Source organism: Rhinoraja longicauda, chromosome 29 (genome assembly GCF_053455715.1).
Source record: "Rhinoraja longicauda isolate Sanriku21f chromosome 29, sRhiLon1.1, whole genome shotgun sequence".
NCBI classification, from domain to species: Eukaryota; Metazoa; Chordata; class Chondrichthyes; order Rajiformes; family Arhynchobatidae; genus Rhinoraja; species Rhinoraja longicauda.
Window position 1 is genome coordinate 14,993,603 of NC_135981.1, and position 20,383 is coordinate 15,013,985.

Sequence of the window (20,383 nt, forward strand, 5' to 3'; positions counted from 1 at the left end):
TAACCACCCATGCAGTCAGAAAAATCATTGCGTTATCCCATTGCATTCACAGTGCATTAGAGGTAAATACTTTTTCAAATCTTTGTTTACAGAACTAGTTTGGAAGAGGCGGGGTCCTGATGGAATACCAGCAGTATTCAGTCATGAGCAATCTTTTTATCTAAGCACAAATGTACGTTAAAAGGAACTCCAACTAGGAGATGCAATACCTCCTCCCTCGACTCCATCCAGGGACCCCGACAGTCCTTTCGGGAGAAGCAGAGGTTCACTTGCACCTCCTCCAACCTCATCTGCTGTATCCATTGTTCTCAGTGTGGGCTCCTATATTTTGGCGAGACCAATCGCAGACTGGGCGATCGTTTCGCTGAGCACTCAGTCCACCTTGACCTACGCGATCTCCCAAATGCCAAACATTTTAACTCCCCCTCCCATTCCCATACTGACCTTTCTGTCCTGGGCCTCCTCCACTGTCGGAGTGAGGCAACGCACAAATTGGAGGAAAAGCACCTCATATTTCACTTGGGCAGCAGTGAGAACATTGATTTCTCTAATTTCAAATAACCCTTGCATTCCCTCTCCCCACCCTCTCCCACCCGCCTAGTCATCCTACTAGTTCCACTATTCACATGCCTGTATCCTTTCATTATCACCTCTTCCCCAGCCACTAATGGGCCATGATGGGCTACACCCTTCCTTGGTCATGTTGCCGGCCCTGATTTGTTCTGGCCTTTTCCTCTAGTTCACCCTCCACCCACCTCTCTACTTTCAGAAGGGGGGTTCTGACCCATCCTTTTTCTCCAGAGATGCTGCCTGACCCGCTGAGCTATTCCAGCATCTTGTGTCTATCTACAGAGAACAATGGGCTTCTGACTGGTCTTCCCTCATGTTCCACCACAGACTGCCTCAGAGGCCATCAGTGAGAAGCTAGAGATAATTCAGACAAAACCTTCATGACATTGACTCCGTAGAGTGAAGGACTGTCTGTGGCACACTGTGCCCGCCGATTCCCACCGATTCCCGCCGGGTTATCCAGAGAGGTTCAACATTCCCTTTAAACAAATAGGCTAGTTGAGTCCAGGAAATGCAAACATGAGTGTACAAAACATAACCATTCACTCTCTCACTCCAACCCCTCAGTGATGTGCAGGGTGTCAGTATGATTTGGACAATATGTAAATCAACACAAGGACCAGATTACAAAAACAGTTTGCAATTAGAAATGCAAACGCCTGTTTATGTTGTAAATTCATTCTCAGCACTCCGAGTCCAGTGCATGGATTTTTTTTTAATGGATCTTCCTAGTTCGATGACATGTTCATTCTGTTCAGTGCCACCCTGCTGCTCTTGTGCCACGACGAGCTGAGTTTAAATTCTGTCTCAAAGTACAACTAGCCAAATTCAGGCTGATTTGAAGTCTGAAGAAGGGTCTCGACCCGAAAAGTCACCCATTCCTTCTCTCCCGAGATGCTGCCTGACCTGCTGAGTTACTCCAGCATTTTGTGAATAAATACCTTCGATTTGTACCAGCATCTGCAGTTATTTTCTTATACTGATTTGATTTGGCTTGTGGTTTCTGTATTAATGGACAAATATTTAAGATGCTGATGCTTAAAGCACTTTTTTCTCCTGTTTGTTCATAACCTGCGACACGGAGAAAGGAACGATTGCCACCGCTGCCAGAGGCACGGCGGCACTTTTGCAGAAGGACAGGAAATAAAACAGGAGTTCCCTCTGCGTCGGGGGCTTCACCGAGTCGAACAGGTGCAGGACGATCAAGGAGGCCACAATGCAACTTATTCTGAAGCTGAACTGTTGGCCTCTCTTTCCTTTGCAGCTCTCCACATAAATGGGTGAGTTCAGAGCCAATCCCAGTCCGAGCAAGGCTCCCATGTTCCTGACCAGCCCGGCGAAGGGGGTGCTGTCAATGTGGACCCACTCAGGCCGGGCGCACCATCTCTGGGCTTTCTCCAGCGACCACAGCAGGTCAATGCCCAGCACTTTCAGCAGCAGGTAGAAGCCCAGAGCGGAGGAGAAGAGGTAGAGGGTGATCTGCAGATACCTGGTGAAGCTGGCGTTGTAGATTGCATTAATCCGGCCAAACACCTCCGCCACAACCATTCCTGAACACGAAATAGGTCAAAAGTTCAGCACTGATACTGCAACGACTAAAAAAACAACTGTGAAGTTTTATCGCTGAACATTATAATATTTACATGGAAACTTCTTTTTTTATTTGGAGCTTTGGAGGCTGAGGGGTGATCTTACTGAGCTGTACAAGGTCATCAGTGGCATGGATTAATGGGAACATATTCACACTCTACTTCCCATGGCAGGCGACTCTAAAACTGGAGGGCAAAGGCTTAAGATGGGAAGGGTGAGGTTTATGAGGGGCGTCAGGTACAATGTTTTCACTCAGAAGGTAGTCCATAGTGGAATGAGCTGACAAAAAAGCCATAGAAGCAGATACAATTACAACTTTTAAAAAACATTTGGACAGATGTATGGAATGGAAGGATTGAGAGGGGACTGGGCCAAATGCAGGCAAACATTTGGCTGGACAAGTTGGGCCGAAGGGCCTGTTTCTGTGCTGTACAGCTCTATGACTCTATGACTCTAGAGTCACTGAGAATGAAATATGCACTAGGGATTGAAATACTGGATGGGCTTTGGTGAATCTATTTGCTCTCTCTCACATTTGCAAATAATTGCAACCTAGTTACTTCCTTTTAACATCAGTCAACGTGATCTGAAATGAAGATGTAAAAACTTCAGATGTTGCAGATGTGAAATTAAAATGGAAAACGTTGGAAATATTCAGCAGGTCGGGAAATAGAAACAGTTAACATTTCAGTTCTAAGTCCTTTCATCAGAGGACTTAGAACTGAAGGGCCAGAGAGAAAACAAGTTAGTTTTCAATAGCAGAGAAGGCGCGCATAGGAATGGATAGGAAAGCGCCTTACAGCGCCAGAGACCCGGGTTCGATCCTGAATACGGGGGGTGCTGTCTGTATGGAAGTTGTACCTTCTCCCCATGACCTGTGTCAGTTTTCTCCGGGTGCTCCGGTTTCCTCCCACACTCCAAAGACGTACAGGTTTGTAGGTTAATTGGCTTTGATGTAATTGTAAATAGTCTTCAGTGTGTGTAGGATAGTGTTAATGTGAGGGAATCGCTGGGAGGCTAACGGGATGCTCGGGGGCTCCAGGCATCCAATGCCATTTGCGGTGCCTGACTCGGAATAAGGACGTCGAGATAAAGGAAGCAATACCCCACGCACTGGACCAAGGCTGTGGATTAATCCCTAGAGCAGGCAGGAATATATTCATTCATTCAGCTTCATGAAAACTTTGTGAAATCAAAAACCTGAACTTCTCTTGTTACTGGAATAGGATGTTGCACAGTTGTATGTAAAACAAATTCCATCCCAAAAAAGTGTTTGATGATTATGTGATAAATAGTTGAATGGGATATTATGGGTTCTCTAACCGGAACACTCAAAAGAAGCGTAAAGCACGTAAGAATATAAGCTCTTGTCAGTACAGATGCTGCTCTGATATCATGTAATTATAGCAAGCACATCACACACTGCCTTCTGTGATTCAGGCACAGCTTCCAAATAGTGCTACTTTACCAATTGCATGGTGAAAGGCTGTGAAACCATTAGAGACTTACTGTGGGTGTGATAATGTACTAGACTTAATTTCCTAATTGTAAAAAGTGAAGTGATTTCAATTACATTCTACTTAATTGCAATGGAAGCTAAAATAACTTATCAAAATGCTTAGGTGCTAAATCTCTCATCACCAGGCAACAATTAAGTGAATTCCAAAGCACAATGTGCCGAAGGAACTCAGTGGGTCAGGCAGCATCTGTAGAGGGAGTGGACAGGCAACGTTTTAGGGACAGGACCTTTCTTCAGACGAATGGAGTCAGGGGGGAGAAAGCTGGAAAAGAGGAAAATAGTGAGTGGTGAGGCAAAGAAGACAAAAGGGTGTCAGAGAAGGAGAGAAGAGGGAGAGTGAAATGAAAAGCAGGAGAGAGGGATATATCACAGGGGACAGGGAGGAGAAAGTGGGGGGATAAAAGGGAAATACAGGGATGGGAGATGAGTGTATGATTGAGGGGAAAAGAATAGGGTGAAGAGGATGGGTGGGAGATATGGTAATAGTCATTTTATATTAAAAAAGTTGGAAAATGTGGTTTGGGCTGTTCTCATGTGAGATACGTACACAATATTGTACCTCTTCTACTTTCACATTATTTTTTCATAACATTAATTCAGAAGAAGGGGGTGAACAGATCAGATTGTCAACCATGCTGTAACGCTACAAAGCAGCGACACTTTATTCTGCACGCTGGTATTTTTCTCTTTGCATTGCCTGTTATACCTGTGTATGGCTTGATTGTGCTTGTGTGCAGTATGATCTGATTTAAGTGGACAGCGCGCAAGCAAAAGCCTTTCACCGGTACCTTGGTACACTTGACAATAATAAAGCAATATGTTTTTCAGGGTTCTCCCAGTGACACAGGAAGCATTGCTGAATCGATTTATTCACAAAATGCTGGAGTAACTCAGCAGGTCAGGCAGCATCTCTCCCGAGATGCTGCCTGACCTGCTGAGTTACTCCAGCATTTTGTGAATAAATCGATTTGTACCAGCATCTGCAGTTATTTTCTTATAAGCATTGCTGAATGTTCCACTCACCTGAGATGACTCCCATGAAGACCTGATGAGGGAAATGTGCAGCTATGAAGACCCTAGATGCACAAACACACACCTGGACCACCCAGAAGGCTCCCCACAGAAAAGCACGGAGACACCTGAAACAGTAATGGCAGTGATGAGAACATGAGGGAAAGACCATGTCCGCCCCTGAGTCTGCCCCTGCATCCAATGCCATAACGTCCAACAATGTTGGACTCATCTCCACTTCCCTCCCTGTTTCTCATAGCCCTTGACTCCTTTGTAGATAAAAAATAAGATTTTCAGGCTCGACTATACTTATTGACTCCATCTCTGCAATGAATTCCAATGATTCTCGACCCTCTGACAGAACAATTTTCTTCTTTTCTCATTGCAAATGGAAAACTACACTTCCCTAAGTCCACGTCTTCTTCTAGGTTCCCCCGAAAGGGAAAGTTCGTCTCTGCATCTAACCTTTGAATTCTTCTCCGAATCTTAAACTTCACCATGATCACCTGAGCCCAACAGTTGGCAACATAACATGACAAATTAGAATTTAACGGGCTTTTACTTATGTCTAAAAATGGTCTAAGCAGTACCTGTACCTCACACAGCACTTGGTTACGGGTTAGGTATCAATCTTTAACCAGAAGTTGATTACATTCTGACCAGGACTAGCTGTTTGTTCGGCACATATTATTGTACAGAAACCAGGGGAAATTGAGTAGACGATTTTGTCACGCCTTTCAATTACTATAGCTGTTCAATTCCTTTAGTGTAGCCAAAGAACCATACAGCATGGCAGCAGGCCCTTTGGCCCACCTTCTGCTTACTATCTCCTTTCACTGCAAAGTAGGGAAGTAAGTGAAACTCGTTTGTTCAGTGAAGCAGCATTTACTAAGTATTGAAAGCTACACGTTTTGTGCTCAGTTTATTCTTTTTGTAAACAAATGTAACTGGGAATGTCCAATGGGAGTTCCATTAGTCAGCACTTTTCCAGAGATTGGGAATACTAGGTAGATATTGGAGTTAAAGAGAAAAGTTGGAGGAGGAGGAAGTCAATTTGCTTTCAAATGTATTTTTCTTTCTCTTTCCCTATATTTAATGTTCTTTGATAATTATTTCAATTTTTGGGGGGGGGATTTACCAGTGTTTACTGTCTCCTGTTCTGACAGTCCCATAAATTCATCAGCCTCGGGTAAAGAAGTCAACTGCTCCTTCACCTTCACTCTACTGCATGCATTTTTACTCCTGTCAAACCTATGATTAAGTCAATAGACAATAGGTGCAGGAGTAGGCCATTCGGCCCTTCGAGCCCAGTTTATCCACTCTATGTAACGCCTTTATTATGTCATTATTTCCTGCCTCCCAATGTAAATATTCTCGACTTTCTTTGTAGCTTAAAGACAAAGTTTGTTTGGCACATATTATTGTACAGAAACCAGGGGAAATTGAGTAGGCGGGATCTTGCCAAGCCTTTCAATTACCATAACTGTTCACTTCCTTTCGTGGAGCCAGAGAAGCATGCGGCATGGAAGCAGGCCCTTTGGCCCACCTTCTACTTACTATCTCCTTTCACTGCAAAGTAAGGAAGCATGTCTGTCGGCATTAAAAGATTCAGCGTTCGGTGTTCGAGGCTCACCAGCTTTGTTTGCAGTGTTGCTTTTTCTGAAAGGTGCTGGTCACTATTGCAGTCACCATCACGGAGCAAACCCCCGCCGAACCCATGGTGTGGCCAGACGGACTTCCTGAAAACGGACAGATTTGGAATCAATCTGCACTTTACAGAGAATACAACAGAAAGATGAATCTTTGCCTTGTTAAAATCCGCAGTTCCAGTCATGTTAGTACCTGGGCCAGTTTCACAGGTGATGGAATACTGCTCCAACACTGGAACCGATACGTTGCCGTAGTAGGACGTTTCATGGACCCACCAGTAAGGTCTCTGGCCAAATAATATCCTGCAAAAGAAGACGGAATGAAACACATTGGATGCACCTGGATTTTAGATCATTCTGGATTTTACTCGAAATCTTTGCAAAACATTTTAGAACTTCAGAACAGCATCAGACATTTGCTAAACATTTACATTGGGGAATCTCAAAAGCAGTGATAAGAATTGCTATTTAAAAGCACATTGAACAACAAGCTGACCTTAGTTGTTGGGAACTATAATAAAACTTAGAAGCCAAGAACTCTGTGTTGACCAAGTTCTGATTGGAGTGAGATTATCATGGAATGTTGTATTAGTCTGAGTTAATCACTGATCCCTAAACATTCACCATGAAAAATATTTTGTCACAAAATGCATCCATATCTTGCATGCAACGGAATATATTTCTGAATAAATACTAACTGGATAAAGTTAAATGATCAGAAATATGGTAACAGAAACCTGATAGTTTTGTTTTATTTTATTTTAAATGTTATTTTAGTTTAGTTAATTGTCAGACTGTGACACTTCATTCCAATGATACAGGGTTAATTCAACATCAACACAGAGTCATCGTTTGATCTGACGGTGAATCTTGTCAGAGGATTATGCCTTTGTTTTAGTTAAACAATGTTGACTTTGTTAATTACAGAGTCAGGGTCTGCCTCACTCAGCAGGTCAGGCCACATCTGTGGAAACAGAAACAGATCTCTGCTTTCGACAGGTGCAGCCTGACCTGCTGAGTGATTCCAGCATTTTCTGTTTTTATTTCAGATTTCCAGCATCTGCAATGTTTTTGATGTTCGTAGGACTTGTCCACAGCAGTATATATTTTAGTTTAGTTTAGGGGTACAGTGCGGAAACAGGCCCTTCGGCCCACCGAGTTCGTGATGACCAGTGATCCCCGCACATTAACACGTTCATATACACACTAGGGATAATTTGCAATATTACCAAGCCAATTAGCCCACCAACCTGTACTTTTTTGAAGTGTGGGAGGAAACCGGAGCTCCCGGAGAAAACCCATGCAGGTCACAGAGAGAACGTACAAACTCCACATAGACAGCATCCGTAGTCAGGATCTAACCCGAGTCTCTGGCGCTGTAAGGCAGCAACTCAACCTCTGCGCCATTGTGCCCATTTGTCTTCACAAAAGCTGGTGAATTTGTAATATAACCTAATTACGCCTAACCTAACCTAATAACACCTCACTGTATCTTTTCAAATATAAAAATAGTTCACGAGTAGTGAAAATAAAACAGTTTAGGAAAATTCCCATACAGGTTATTCTTCACCTTAATCCTCTAATATTTGTTGCCCAGAGGATATTGCTTTAAATTGAGAATCATCACTAAGTCCAAGGGACATTATAATCTTTCTCTTCACTTTTTTAGTTTCCTTGCATATACGGTCACATTGGAAGCAGATTATCCTGGCGATAATAGCAACCAAAACATTTTCTTATTGTGCCTTAGGTATAAAAACGTGTTAAAAGAAAAGATAGTTACAAACTGTGTAAGAAGGAGCTGCAGATGCTGGTTTAAACCAAAGATAGACACAAAAAGCTGGAGTAACTCAGCGGGACAGGCAGCATCTCTGGAGAGAAGGAATGGGTGATGTTTCAGATGGAGACCCTTCTTCAGACAATCTGTCCTTCTAAGGAAAACATTTTTATATTTTGTAAGGTTCTCAGCCCCACTTGTACGGACCACCTTTTGCAAAGAGTGCAGCCTCCATGTCTCCAGGTGAGGCAGTGAGCAAAAACATAATAGAAAGGTCAGTGCAGGTAATATTTTATCAATTGAATATGACAATACAAAGTTCTAATGCATGGTTGACTTGGTTCCACAAGGTCCAATGAGCAAATGCTCTGCTTGATGTGGTACTCAGATAGCAACATTCTGGATTATTTTTGCTGGTTACCATGGAAGCAAGGTCATGTTAGAATTGGACTTTATTCATTTTTGGAATGCGTGTGTTGTTGGCAAGGTCCACACTTCTTGCCCCTTCCTGAGAGGCTTCTGGGGAGCCACGTCGCGGTGCATTCCTTCTGATGTTGGCACTGCCAGCCACCGTCGAGTTCCAGCATTTTTAAACCCGCAATGATGAAGGCTGCCCGCAATAACTTTCCAAGTCAGGATTGTGCCTGATTTGGAGAGGAACCTGCAGAGTGGTGGCGTTCCAAGGTCTCTGCTGCCTTTGGCCTTCTGGGTGGAGGTCACATGTTTGGGAGGTGACGTCTAAGGGAGTATCGGCATGGAGGGGAAAAAGGAGGCAAAAGGGGGGGGTCAGATAAGGAAAGAGGAGGGGTGAAATGTAAAGCCGGAGGGAGGAACATGAGTTTAAGGGGACGGGGGGAAGGAAAAGAGGGGGAATACAAGGGAAGTAAGGGAATTGGGAAAGGGAGATGAGGGTATGGAGGAGGGGGAAGGAGCAGGGTGACTGGGGGGGGTTGGGAGATGCTGGGAGAATTATGTGCACATAGGGTGAATGGGAGTCAGGGGAAAGGGAGAAGCATTGGGGGGGAGGGGGGTATTTCTTGAAATTAGAGAGTTCAATGTTTATACCATAGAACACAGAACATATTAAAGTACAGCACAGGAACAGGTCCTTTGATCCCCAATATCAGTGCCAAACATAATACCAAGAAAAACTAATGTCCACTGCCTGCATGTGGATCCATGCCTCTAAAATCCCAACATATCTATTGCCTATCTAAAAATATCTTAAAAACTACTATCATATCTGCTCCACTACCACCCCCTGGTAAGGTGCTCAAGGCACCCACCACCTTTGGTGAGTAAACCTGCCCCCGACATCTCCTTCAAACATTGGCCCTCTCACCTTAATGCTGTGCACTCTCGTCTTTGGCATTTCTACCCTGGGAAGATGAGTTCGGATTGTCCACCCCGTCTGTGCCTCTCAGAATTATTGTATACTTCTGTCTCGCCTCCGCTCAACCTCCAGTGTTCCGGAGAAAACAATCCATGTTTGTCCAATTTCTCCTTGTAGCTAATACCCTTTAATCCAGGCAGCAAAATAGCAAAGGATAAAAAACTGCAGATGCTGGTTTAAATCGAAGGTAGACACAAAATGCTGGAGTAACTCAGCGGGTCAGGCAGCATCTCGGGAGAGAAGGAATGGGTGACATTTCGGGTTGAGACTCTTCTTCAGTCTGAAGACGGGTCGAGACCCGAATCGTCACCCATTCCTTCTCTCCCGAGATGCTGCCAGACCCGCTGAGCATTTTATGACTACCAGCATAATAGCAAATCTCTTCTGCTCCCTTTCCAAAGCCTCCATTGGGTTCAAAGTTATCCTAGCGGAACATGAGGTGCTGTTCTTCCAGCTTGTATTAGAACCATGTCAAGTTTACTGCCCTAACTCTCTCCCCAATCAACTTACCATTTAAAGATGAGGTTGAGCCAGTCCCCAATGACAGCCACCCAGATGAGTTTGACGCCCACCGCCTCACACAGGTGGAACCAAATGGGGAAGAAAACAAAGAAAGTGTTTCTCAGGTCGGCGGCGATGGAGATAAAAGTGAACCAGCTCTGGGAGTCCCTGTAGTTCATCTGTAGAAACTGCACCAGTTCCACCCCAGAGCTGTGGAGTAGGTCCATGCCAGCGTCCATTCTCTGGTGCGTCCAAGGTTACCTCCCCTCTACCTGTGCCCTGCAGATGTGTTATATACGGTAGCAGGCAGCAGCATAATGCGCAAACAGTGATCTTTGGACCCAGAGGCTAGGCGCACAGAACTAATGGACAAAGCAAGTGCATGTCAGCCTGACGCAAACATGTTTAGATACCTTTTGCTTGAAAAACACCTAAGTTATTGAATTTATTGATTGAGTTAATAAACAACCAGAGAGAAAGGACATCAGTGTTTTTAACATTATCACAATACATGATTTAATATTAGAAGTTGCAACAAGTATGTCCAAAGTTGTAATTTTTATCATAAAATTAATTAAATATGATGTTTAATTTGTGCTTTTATGTTCAAACAAAATTTTAACCCTTTAACAGGTGGGTTTTCCACTAAAAGCAACCAGGTAAATAGGCGTTTCCTTATGTTCAGTGGAGCATCCTGCAACAATCAGACTGAGAATATGTCTTATCATTGTACAAGATAATGCTGGGAATTTCACCATCAAAACATTTATTATTGATGTGTACTATTAATCTTAACAGCTAGATTATTAATTGTTAACCATTTCATTCAGTGTTTGTTGGAACTGGCTCTTTGAAATAAAGTATAAGCCAGGCTTGTTGGTCGGCCAGCACTATGTTCACCTCTCTAAACATTCACTGCCTCTACCACTCTTGCACTATGTACCATGTGTAAAATATAATGCGGCAACTCACTTCTGCTCCCTCAACAAATTCTCCCACAGAGGCCCAGTGGCACAGCTGGTAAAGCCACTGCCTCACACACAGTATCAGCGACCCGACGTCAGGTGCTGCCTGTGTGGAGTTTGCACAATTTCCCCGAGACCGAACGGGTTTCCTCCAGGTGCTTTAGTTTCTTCTCACATGTTACAGACGTGCGGGTTGGTGGGTTAATTAGCTGATCCAAATGATCCCGAGTGTGTGATGAGTGGCGGAGAATGAGCGAGTTGATAGGAATGTGGAGGGAAAAATGGGATTAGCACAGGATTAGTGTGAAGGGGATGGTGGATGGTCGGCATGGACTCAGTGGGCCAAGGGGTCTGTTTCCGTGCTGTATTTTTTTGAACCCTGGCTTATACTATCTAGGGGAATCGGCACATAAAGTGCATGAACACAACGCACCCACCGACATGTCCCTGCCGACATGCATGCACAACTCTGACTCAGAAGCAGATTGCTATTCATTCATCATTAGTGGTCAGAATCCTGCAACTCCCTCCCCAATATACCCGCTCCAGTAGGACCATAAGGCAAAAGGACACGGGAGCAGAATTAGGCCATTCGGCCCATCGAGTCTAATCCGCCATTCGCCAACCACGCTGGACCGATATGGTTCTGGAAGACACATCACCACCAAGGGCAAGTGGACATTGGCATTGTATGGAGACATAAGGAACTGCAGATGGTGGAGTCTTGAGAAAACCACAAAGTGCTGGAGGAACTCATGGGGCCAGGCAGCTGCTTGCCGCACCACACCCTGTGAATGAAGAGTGGAGAATATTTGAGTGAAGACTGTAGGCTTTTTGCAGAAAGAAAGGTACATGAGCTTCTCTGAGACCAATCTGACAATAGACAATAGACAATAGGTGCAGGAGTAGGCCATTCGGCCCTTCGAGCCGTTCAATGTGATCATGGCTGATCATTCTCAATCAGTACCCCGTTCCTGCCTTCTCCCCATACCCCCTGACTGCGCTATCCTTAAGAGCTCTATCTAGCTTTCTCTTGAATGGATTCAGAAAACTGGCCTCCACTGCCTTCTGAGGCAGAGAATTCCACAGATTCACAACTCTCTGACTGAAAAAGTTTTTCCTCATCTCCGTTCTAAATGGCCTACCCCTTATTCTTAAACTGTGGCCCTGGTTCTGGACACCTTGGACGAGGCTGGTTGTTCCATCAGGTTTTATTCCTCTCCTCACCCCCCCCCCCCCCCCCCCCCCCTTTCCCCCACCAAAGTGCACTGATAACTGGATTGTTTTTTATGGTTGCCGGTAATGATACAAGTTTTATTATTCCAAATTTATTTTAAATAACCGAATATTGAGATTTGAGCAGTGTTGGGTTGCGATCTGAATGCTTCTTTCTGGAATCCAGTGACATAACCACAAAGATACCAAACCATTGTGCCTAAAGAATTGCATAATAACTGATTGTAGCGTACAATATGTGCAGTAAAGGCAGGGCATAGGCAACTAAAGGTATCAGAAAAGGTATCAGACATTCATCTACAGCAGTAATCTTTTAATATTTTTCAAACCATGGAGAGATTTTGCAAACTATTAAACTGCCTGCTCACACAATGGTGTTACACAATGGTGTTTCATGGTCGTAGGCTTTGTTCACATTTAACACCAGCCGTTTGAAACTCTCAGTAATGCAATTTCTCAGAAATTCACCAATCATTGCTAACTCACTGAGATTGCACAACCTTGCAGATAAAACAAATGAAAAATATTTTCTCAGCGAAATTGATTTGCCTTTACCCACTCCAGCGAAGCAGGTGTTTGAAAAAATGTGTCCTGCTGCAAAGATGTGGTATTAAATAACAAATATATAATTTCCTCTGAAAATATAACCCTTTTGTCAACGGGTATAAACATTAATCCTGAAGAAGCACATGTGCCCATGTTCCACTGTGCCCAAACCCAGCTTCTCTTTGTTCAGATAGCTTTTCAATCACTTATTTTCTTAGCGATTCTTTAAGCACATTGGTTTGATGCCTTACTGGTTCTGTCACTGGATTCCAGAAAGAAGCATTCAGATCTCAACCCAACACCTCTCAAATCTCAATATTCGAATTGTTTTAAATAAATTTTGGATGATAAAACTTGTATCATTACCGGCAGCCATAAAAACCACCGGCAGGAACTCAATCACGTTGAGGTGGTCCAGGATAAACCTGACCACAAGCTCCTCTGGAAGCCTTTGACAACTTTCGAACTCACATCCTCAGCTTAGCCACCTGTCAAAGCTTTTCAGCATTTCCAAATATATCTGAACATGCAAAAACATTTAATGACATAGAACATCTATATACTAAAACTCTTGTTTGTTTGTTTGTTTGTTTGTTCCTGAACTACAGCCAAAACGATACATGACAGCACGACAATTTTAGGCCCACCTTATTCACCGTCGTCATTTTGGTGCTAATGGAAGAAGTTTCATTGAAATCGGTGTTATATTTTAAAGTGTATTCACAGTTTAAAGTTTAAATCTATCTCCTAGAGAGAGAGGGATGGAGGAGGGTGGAGGGAGGGAGGAGGAGGGAAGATCAGGGGGGTTGAGGGGGACGGAATGGGGGGGAGGGGAAGGGGGGAGGGGAAGGGGGATGGGGTGGATGGGGGAGGGGAGCAGGGAAATGGAGGGAGGGGGAGGGGAGGAGGGAAGGAGAGGGTGGTGGGGGGTGGAGGGCGGATGAGGGGCAGAGGGAATATCAGGGGGGTTGAAGGTGATGGAGTGGGGGGGAGGAGGGAGGGGGGTTGAGGGGGTGGAGTGGGGGGAGGGGAAGGGGAGGGAAGGGAAAGGGGGGAGGTGGGGGGAGGAGGGGAGGGAGGGGGAGTAGGGGGTAGTGGGGAGGGGGAGAGGGGGGGAGAGGGGAGGGGGAGGGGGGAGGAGAGGGTGCCGCACCAATGCAGGTTTGGGCCCAACTTGGTCTAGTAGAACATAAAACAGTACATCACAAGAAGAGGCCAATTGGACCATAATATCTGTGCCTAACACATTGCAAAGCCCATCACGTATCTACCTGCACATAACCCATATCCCTTCATTCCCTACAGATGCATGCGCCTATACAAAAATCTTTTAAATGCTACTAGTGTATCTGCTTCAACCACCACCCCAAAACTTGCCCTGCACATCTTAGCCCATTCACCTTCAAGCTTTACCCTCTAGTATTTGATATTCCATCCTGGGAAAAAGATTCTGTTTTTCGAGCCGATCTATACCCCTCATAATTTTATTTCTCAGAATTTTAATGACCATTATAAATGAAATAATCAAAGATGGATAAAATTATCACTTAAAGCATATAAGATCAACTGAACATTTTAATTAAAATCGATAAATAAAGCACAATTAATTAAGGAAGGCACTCAGCATGTTCTTCCTGTGCTTCCCTGCAGCTTACGCAGTCCCGGTTCAAATCAATGGCCTTGCAGGTCTCCCATAGACACTGGCAGGAGGCAGCTGGAACGTTGCCTTTAGAACTAACCCAGTGGGCTTCCAGAACTTTCCTGCATTGCTGCAGAGAAATGCCGGCAGTTCCGTACGGATCTACCAGAACATTCTGCACTTGGCCTTACATCACATCACCCTCTTCGCCGCCCCTCTCCCATCATACACGAGGTACAGAAGTGTGAAAATGCACACCTCCAGATTCAGGGACAGTTTCTTCCCAGTTATTATCAGGTTATGGCGAGTCTGGAGGCTCGTTCTTTGTTGAAGAAGTTTATTGCGACAGCAATATTCGATCACAAAGTTTACATAACGAGATTACAGACAACCATTAAAACTAACTGTTCTCTTCGAAGAAGTCTCCCAACTGACTCTTTTAGGCGCCAAAGCCGCACGTGTCCACGCTGTCCAATCAGCGGTCTCACTCCCTGGACCAATCCTTACGGTCGCACCCACACGTGACCTTGCTGACCAATCTGAGGGTTCGACATCTAGGACCACTCTCTATGGTCACTACAAGGTAACTGAGCCATTCTGCTAATAACTAGAGAGCAGTCCTCATTGGAGACCCTCGGACCTATTTAATCGGACTTTACTGGACTTTATCTTGCACTGAAATGTATTCACGTTATTCCCTTTATCTATGTGTACACTGTGGACAGCTCGATGTAATCATGTACAGTCTTTCCACTGACTGGCTAGCACGCAACAATAGCTTTTCACTCTATCTCAGTACACGTGACAATAAACTGAACCAAAAAACCGAAAACTGTTTTTTCCTTTCAATTGTCCAACAATTAGTCTCAAACATTGAAAATTGTAAAGAATGGGAGAAAGACCAACATTTATACACTTTACCAGCTGATGAAATATGCACCTCGGCCTATAATTTCCATTTGTTTGCATTTGCTTTGTTAGAACAGTTTACCTTCTAATCGACCAACAAAAATAAAAAAAGATCTGGGGATTTAAGTACAAATAATCTCAAGCATAATTCAAGAGTCTGCAATATCATATCATATCATATCATATATATACAGCGCGGAAACAGGCCTTTTCGGCCCACCAAGTCCGCGCCGCCCAGCGATCCCCGCACACTAACACTATTAACACTATCCTACACACACTAGGGACAATTTTTTTAAACATTTACCCAGCCAATTAACCTACATACCTTTACATCTTTGGAGCAATCCTAAATATTGTTTCAAAAAAACATTGTGCTCAGCCTGTTGCACTAGCACCTATCATTTAATTGGCAGCAGTCTATTCAGACACAATTGGCAGTAGTCAATTCAGGCTTTAGACTTTAGACGTGCAATGCGGGAATAGGCTCTTCAGCCCACTGAGTCTGCGCTGACCAGTGATCAGTCTGCACAGGAGCACTATCCTGCACACTAGGGACAATTAATAATTTTACCGAAGCCAATTAACCTATAAACTTGTACGTCTTTGAACTGTGGAAAGAAAACCCATGTGGTCACAGGGAGAACAGACAAACTCCGTACAGACAGCACCCACAGGCAGGATCGAACCTGGGTCTCTGGCGCTGTCAGGCAGCAACTCTACCGCTGCGCCACTGTGCCGCCCCTAATGCAATTGGGCTTGTATTTTCTGTTGCAAAGTCATAAGTGGAGATGTTTCCAATGCTTTTACACATCAAAAAATACTTATCTTACCAAGTAGCTGACTAGTAGAAATTAATTAAACCATTCTCTTTTTAATGTCACTTATTTAGAATTAGATTAGTGAAGCGGACATTTTAGAGAAAACATTCAGGTCAACGTACAAGCATATAAACATTTTGTTTTTATGCCAGGTAAGTAATGATCAATTACCTGTTCTGCTGGCAGACTCTGCTAGTACCTGTAAGATGTTAAAGGTGTGATTTTGAACGGAACTTTGAACCAACAATTTTGAAAAAACGCCAATGCAATTAGCACCCAGATTGGCACTGGGCCCAACATTGTAACTGCTAGTTTTATTGATTAATATTTATCAGATGTTTAATGCCACTTCTATTTTGATCCAAAGTGGGGGATGGTTCAATGAGTTAATCAAATTGCATGCACAGGAACAAATGGAGGTAGCAAAGGTTAGGATAGTGGGAAAGTCCAGTACAAATCGTAAATCACACCATTGGAAAATTTTCCTCTACCTCACTTTTCACTCATAAGAGTTTTCATTCCAGAGTCTGAAGAAGGGTCTCGACCCGAAACGTCACCCATTCCTTCTCTCCTGAGATGTTGCCTGACCTGCTGAGTTACTCCAGCAGTTTGTGAAATAAATACCTTCATTCCAGAGTTATCAGCCGTAAGACTTTAACGCCAAGTTATTATGTAGTCCTTCCAGTATTCAATACATGAGAACATGCTGGCTGGGTATGTTCAGATATGTTGAATGCAACATAGTACTGAACATACTCTACTCCTACAAATTCTTCCAAGAAAAAATCTTATGGAGTAATACTTCTAAATCAATCTAACTTTATCCCGACTTTATCCTTCAACTTCTATTTCCTTTAATATAGGTCTTCACTTGCATTGTAAAATATTAAAGGGAAATTATAATATTCTCCCACAGAAACTTTCATCCAGGCACTCATTGCCTGTTGACTTAACAGCTCCAATGCTTTACTGGTCAATCTCCTACCTTGCACATTGTGAACTTCAGGTTATCCGAAAGTCTCCCGAACTAACTAATAAATAGCATGCAGAGGTGCATCACAAGAGGGTTAAAAAGCGAAGAATTGGCATTGGAATTGGCATTGAGCCACAACAATAGCAGGTGGGCAAAAACTCTCAAAGAGTTTGAGTTTAAGAAGCATCTTAAATGTGGAAAGACAGATGGACGAGAGGGTATGTGGGAGGAAAGTTCTTAGCTCAAGGTCTTGACCACAAATGGTGGAGCATGTAAATTCAGGGATTGTTAAAGAGGCCAGTGTTGAAAACATATCCGAACAAATAAAAGAGGAATTGAGAAAGGTAACATTATAGAAATAGGTGAATGAGAATTTTTCTATTGGGAGTCAGTACAAGTCAGTGAGCAAAGAGCTGATGTGCAAAAGGCAAATGGTTTAATTATAAAAAGAATGGAGGAAATAAAACATCGGTTTTCTTCAAGATGTATTGCATTAAATATTTTGCATCAGCATCATCTCAATCTTTTTTCGATTTCTCTCTTGGAATAAATCCATGATTGGTTGAACATGGTACATGCGGATCAAGTTGCAATGCAGATGTTGCATCTCCCTCAGAAGTTCTTAAGGTAAAGGTTTTTGAAATAAAGCCTTAAGAAATCCTTTTCCAGCCTCTTAAAAATGATGTACAGAGGAATCTTCAATCATCCAAGGTTGCAAGATTGAGGTTAACAGGAAATGTTGACCAATGCATGATCCCTTATTTTCTGATTGGTGCGTTTTGGTTATATAATCGAGTTCCCGCTGTGCTTGTTGATATCTCAGTATTTATTTCATTGACATATATGCAGTTAAAGTATCTTTTCATTAGTTTGTCTCTTGGGCCCAGTGCACTGAATCACACCAAGTCAAAGCCAGGAGTCAAAGGCACTTGTTAAACATGGAAATCTGCATATTGAGGCCGGATTCTATTAAAAAATGTATTGAAAAGTTAACGATTCTTACCTGGCATGGAACACAAGTATATCCCGACTCTCACAGAGGCTTCTGTCTGCAGTCAGGTGTGGAGATGACAGGAATGTGCTTTAGCTGCTGCCATTGCATTGTACCCGTGTTCCATCACACTCCATCTTCCCTGCAAAGTGATTTAAGAGTCAAACAAAAATGCGCTATAAAGCAAAGCACCTGGGTTTGTGCAGAACCTCTTGTTGGCCAACATCCAGGTCTCCCCTTGATCTACCCAGAGTGGCTTTGGCACCGATATCACAGAGACATCAATGTCAAATGACAAGCAGGCACCCTGTTACCTGCCATTGATGTGCCAAGCACCGTGTTCCCTTTCTGGAAAGGAAACTAAAATGTAAACGTGAACCTTACGGTGAGGTGCTTCTGTACTACAACAATAAGTTGGAATTTAATGTCATTTTGTACGTTGATGGCTGAATTAAAATTCAAGTTCAAAATCAACACTTTTCAATCTCAGTTTTCTTTCTGTAAACAGTTGAGGTGATTTTCACAAGAGCTGGCCTTGTGAATCAGCATCTACGTTCGGGTTTCTATGCCACTGGCTGCAATGACGCAGCCCTTGTTGATATAAGGGATGTTGACTCTGTGTTTTTTTGACTGGGGTTGTTCCCAGTTGCTATCATATTTTCTGGCCATCAGCGATGATAACAACATTAGAATAACACCATTCCAGCACTGAGTAAAGTTTAGCCCAGTAACTGAGTGGGTTGAGATCCCCTTTGACACAAGAGAGTTCACTAGGTTTACAGACACTGTTCCTAAAGTCAGATTGGTGGACGTTTTTTTCATGGCTACTATAATTATACCCTCCACTATTTATGAATGGCACATAGAAGAATCAGCCAACTTCTTCTTTTGTGCCCATCATCCACGTTTCAAATGTTACATCACTTGAGATCCTGAAAAGGACGCAAGCTTCCGGCGACAATCAGTGGGAGCCATCACTTGTACAATAGATGATGGTGGTAGCAGAATTAGCTCAGGACACTTCCAGTTTCCAGCCCCGAAATGTGGACACTTCTGCTATGGGGCCAGCCATAAATGAATTTAGTCAAAGACTGATTCTTTCCACCAAAATAAAGTTTTTTTGAACCTGTTGATATTTATAGCTTGAGAGGACACAAAGAACTAGAGTAACTCAGCAGGTCAGGCAGCATCTTGGGAGAACATGGATAGGTGACGTTTCAGGTCGGAAGCTTTCGTTGTGTCCTTTTTTGTAAACCAGCATCTGTAGTTCTACATCCAAGATTTCTAGCTTTAATTTTTATACTAGAATTTGAAGGAAATGCATTGAATGTGATCACAAAATGTTTGGAAAACAAATACCTCTACTGACGAAATGGCAGATGTAAAGTTACTGCAAGATGGCTATGAACTTTGACAATTTTGAAGCATATATACAGCAGAGAAAATGTGCCTTCAATGTGTACAGAGAAGATGGTTTCACCATTCCATGACCATGTAATTTCTTGCACACCATTTCAAATCGACACAATGGAGACAAGATCCCTGGTACTTAATTCTTCAGTGAAGTTTTGTGACTTCACAAGAAACTAAAAAACATGTGCATGCTGTATTGACATTGAAACCACAATCAGGTTAGAGGGTATTGGCTATAAGGAGAGATTGGACAAACTTGGAACAGCACGGTAGCGCAGCGGTAGAGTTGCTGCTTTACAGCGAATGCAGCGCCGGAGACTCAGGTTCCATCCTGACTACGGGTGCTGCACTGTAAGGAGTGTGTACGTTCTCCCCGTGACCTGCGTGGGTTTTCTCCGAGATCTTCGGTTTCCTCCCACACTCCAAAGACGTACAGGTATGTAGGTTAATTGGCTGGGTAAATGTAAAAATTGTCCCTAGTGGGTGTAGGATAGTATTAATGTACGGGGATCGCTGGGCGGCACGGACTTGGTGGGCCGAAAAGGCCTGTTTCCGGCTGTATATATATGATATGATATGATAACATTGGAGGCCGAGGGGAGACCAGATAGAAGTATATAAAACTATGAGAGGCAAAGATAGAATAGTAAGAATCAGTAGTAGGAATTATTTTCCATGGGGTGGAAATGTTAAAGACTAGAGGACGCAGCTTTATGGTGAATGGGGCAAAATGTAAAGGAGACGTAGGGAGCAAATATTTTATTCAGAGTGGTGGTTGCCTGGAATCCCTGGGGGTGGTGATGAAGGCAGGTATGATAGTGGCACAACAGGCTGTTAGATGGGCACACCGATATGCAGGCAAAATGGGCATGGATCACGT

General features: G+C 43.4%; 1 protein-coding gene across 1 annotated transcript; it reads right to left on the reverse strand.

Moving 5' to 3' along the window:
- Positions 1-608: 608 nt before the first annotated feature.
- Positions 609-10,249, reverse strand: LOC144607834 (glucose-6-phosphatase catalytic subunit 1-like). Its single transcript, XM_078424958.1, has 5 exons — positions 10,020-10,249; positions 6,533-6,642; positions 6,324-6,429; positions 4,703-4,818; positions 609-2,120 (listed from the first exon to the last, which is right to left on the reverse strand). Exons 1-5 carry the CDS (start codon positions 10,247-10,249, stop codon positions 1,609-1,611), a joined length of 1,074 nt encoding a protein of 357 aa, XP_078281084.1. The 3' UTR covers positions 609-1,608.
- Between the last annotated feature and the right edge of the window lie 10,134 nt (positions 10,250-20,383).

What these genes read in the sequence shown, in the direction of transcription:
- LOC144607834 (XM_078424958.1), bottom strand. Translation starts at nt 10,249, where the DNA reads ATGGACGCTGGCATGGACCTACTCCACAGCTCTGGGGTGGAACTGGTG. An exon ending in CTCAACCTCATCTTTAAATG is followed by an intron (nt 6,643 to 10,019) that starts GTAAGTTGATTG and finishes CTTCTTTTGCAG; the next exon opens with GATATTATTTGGCCAGAGAC. An exon ending in CTTCATGGGAGTCATCTCAG is followed by an intron (nt 2,121 to 4,702) that starts GTGAGTGGAACA and finishes TTTCGTGTTCAG; the next exon opens with GAATGGTTGTGGCGGAGGTG.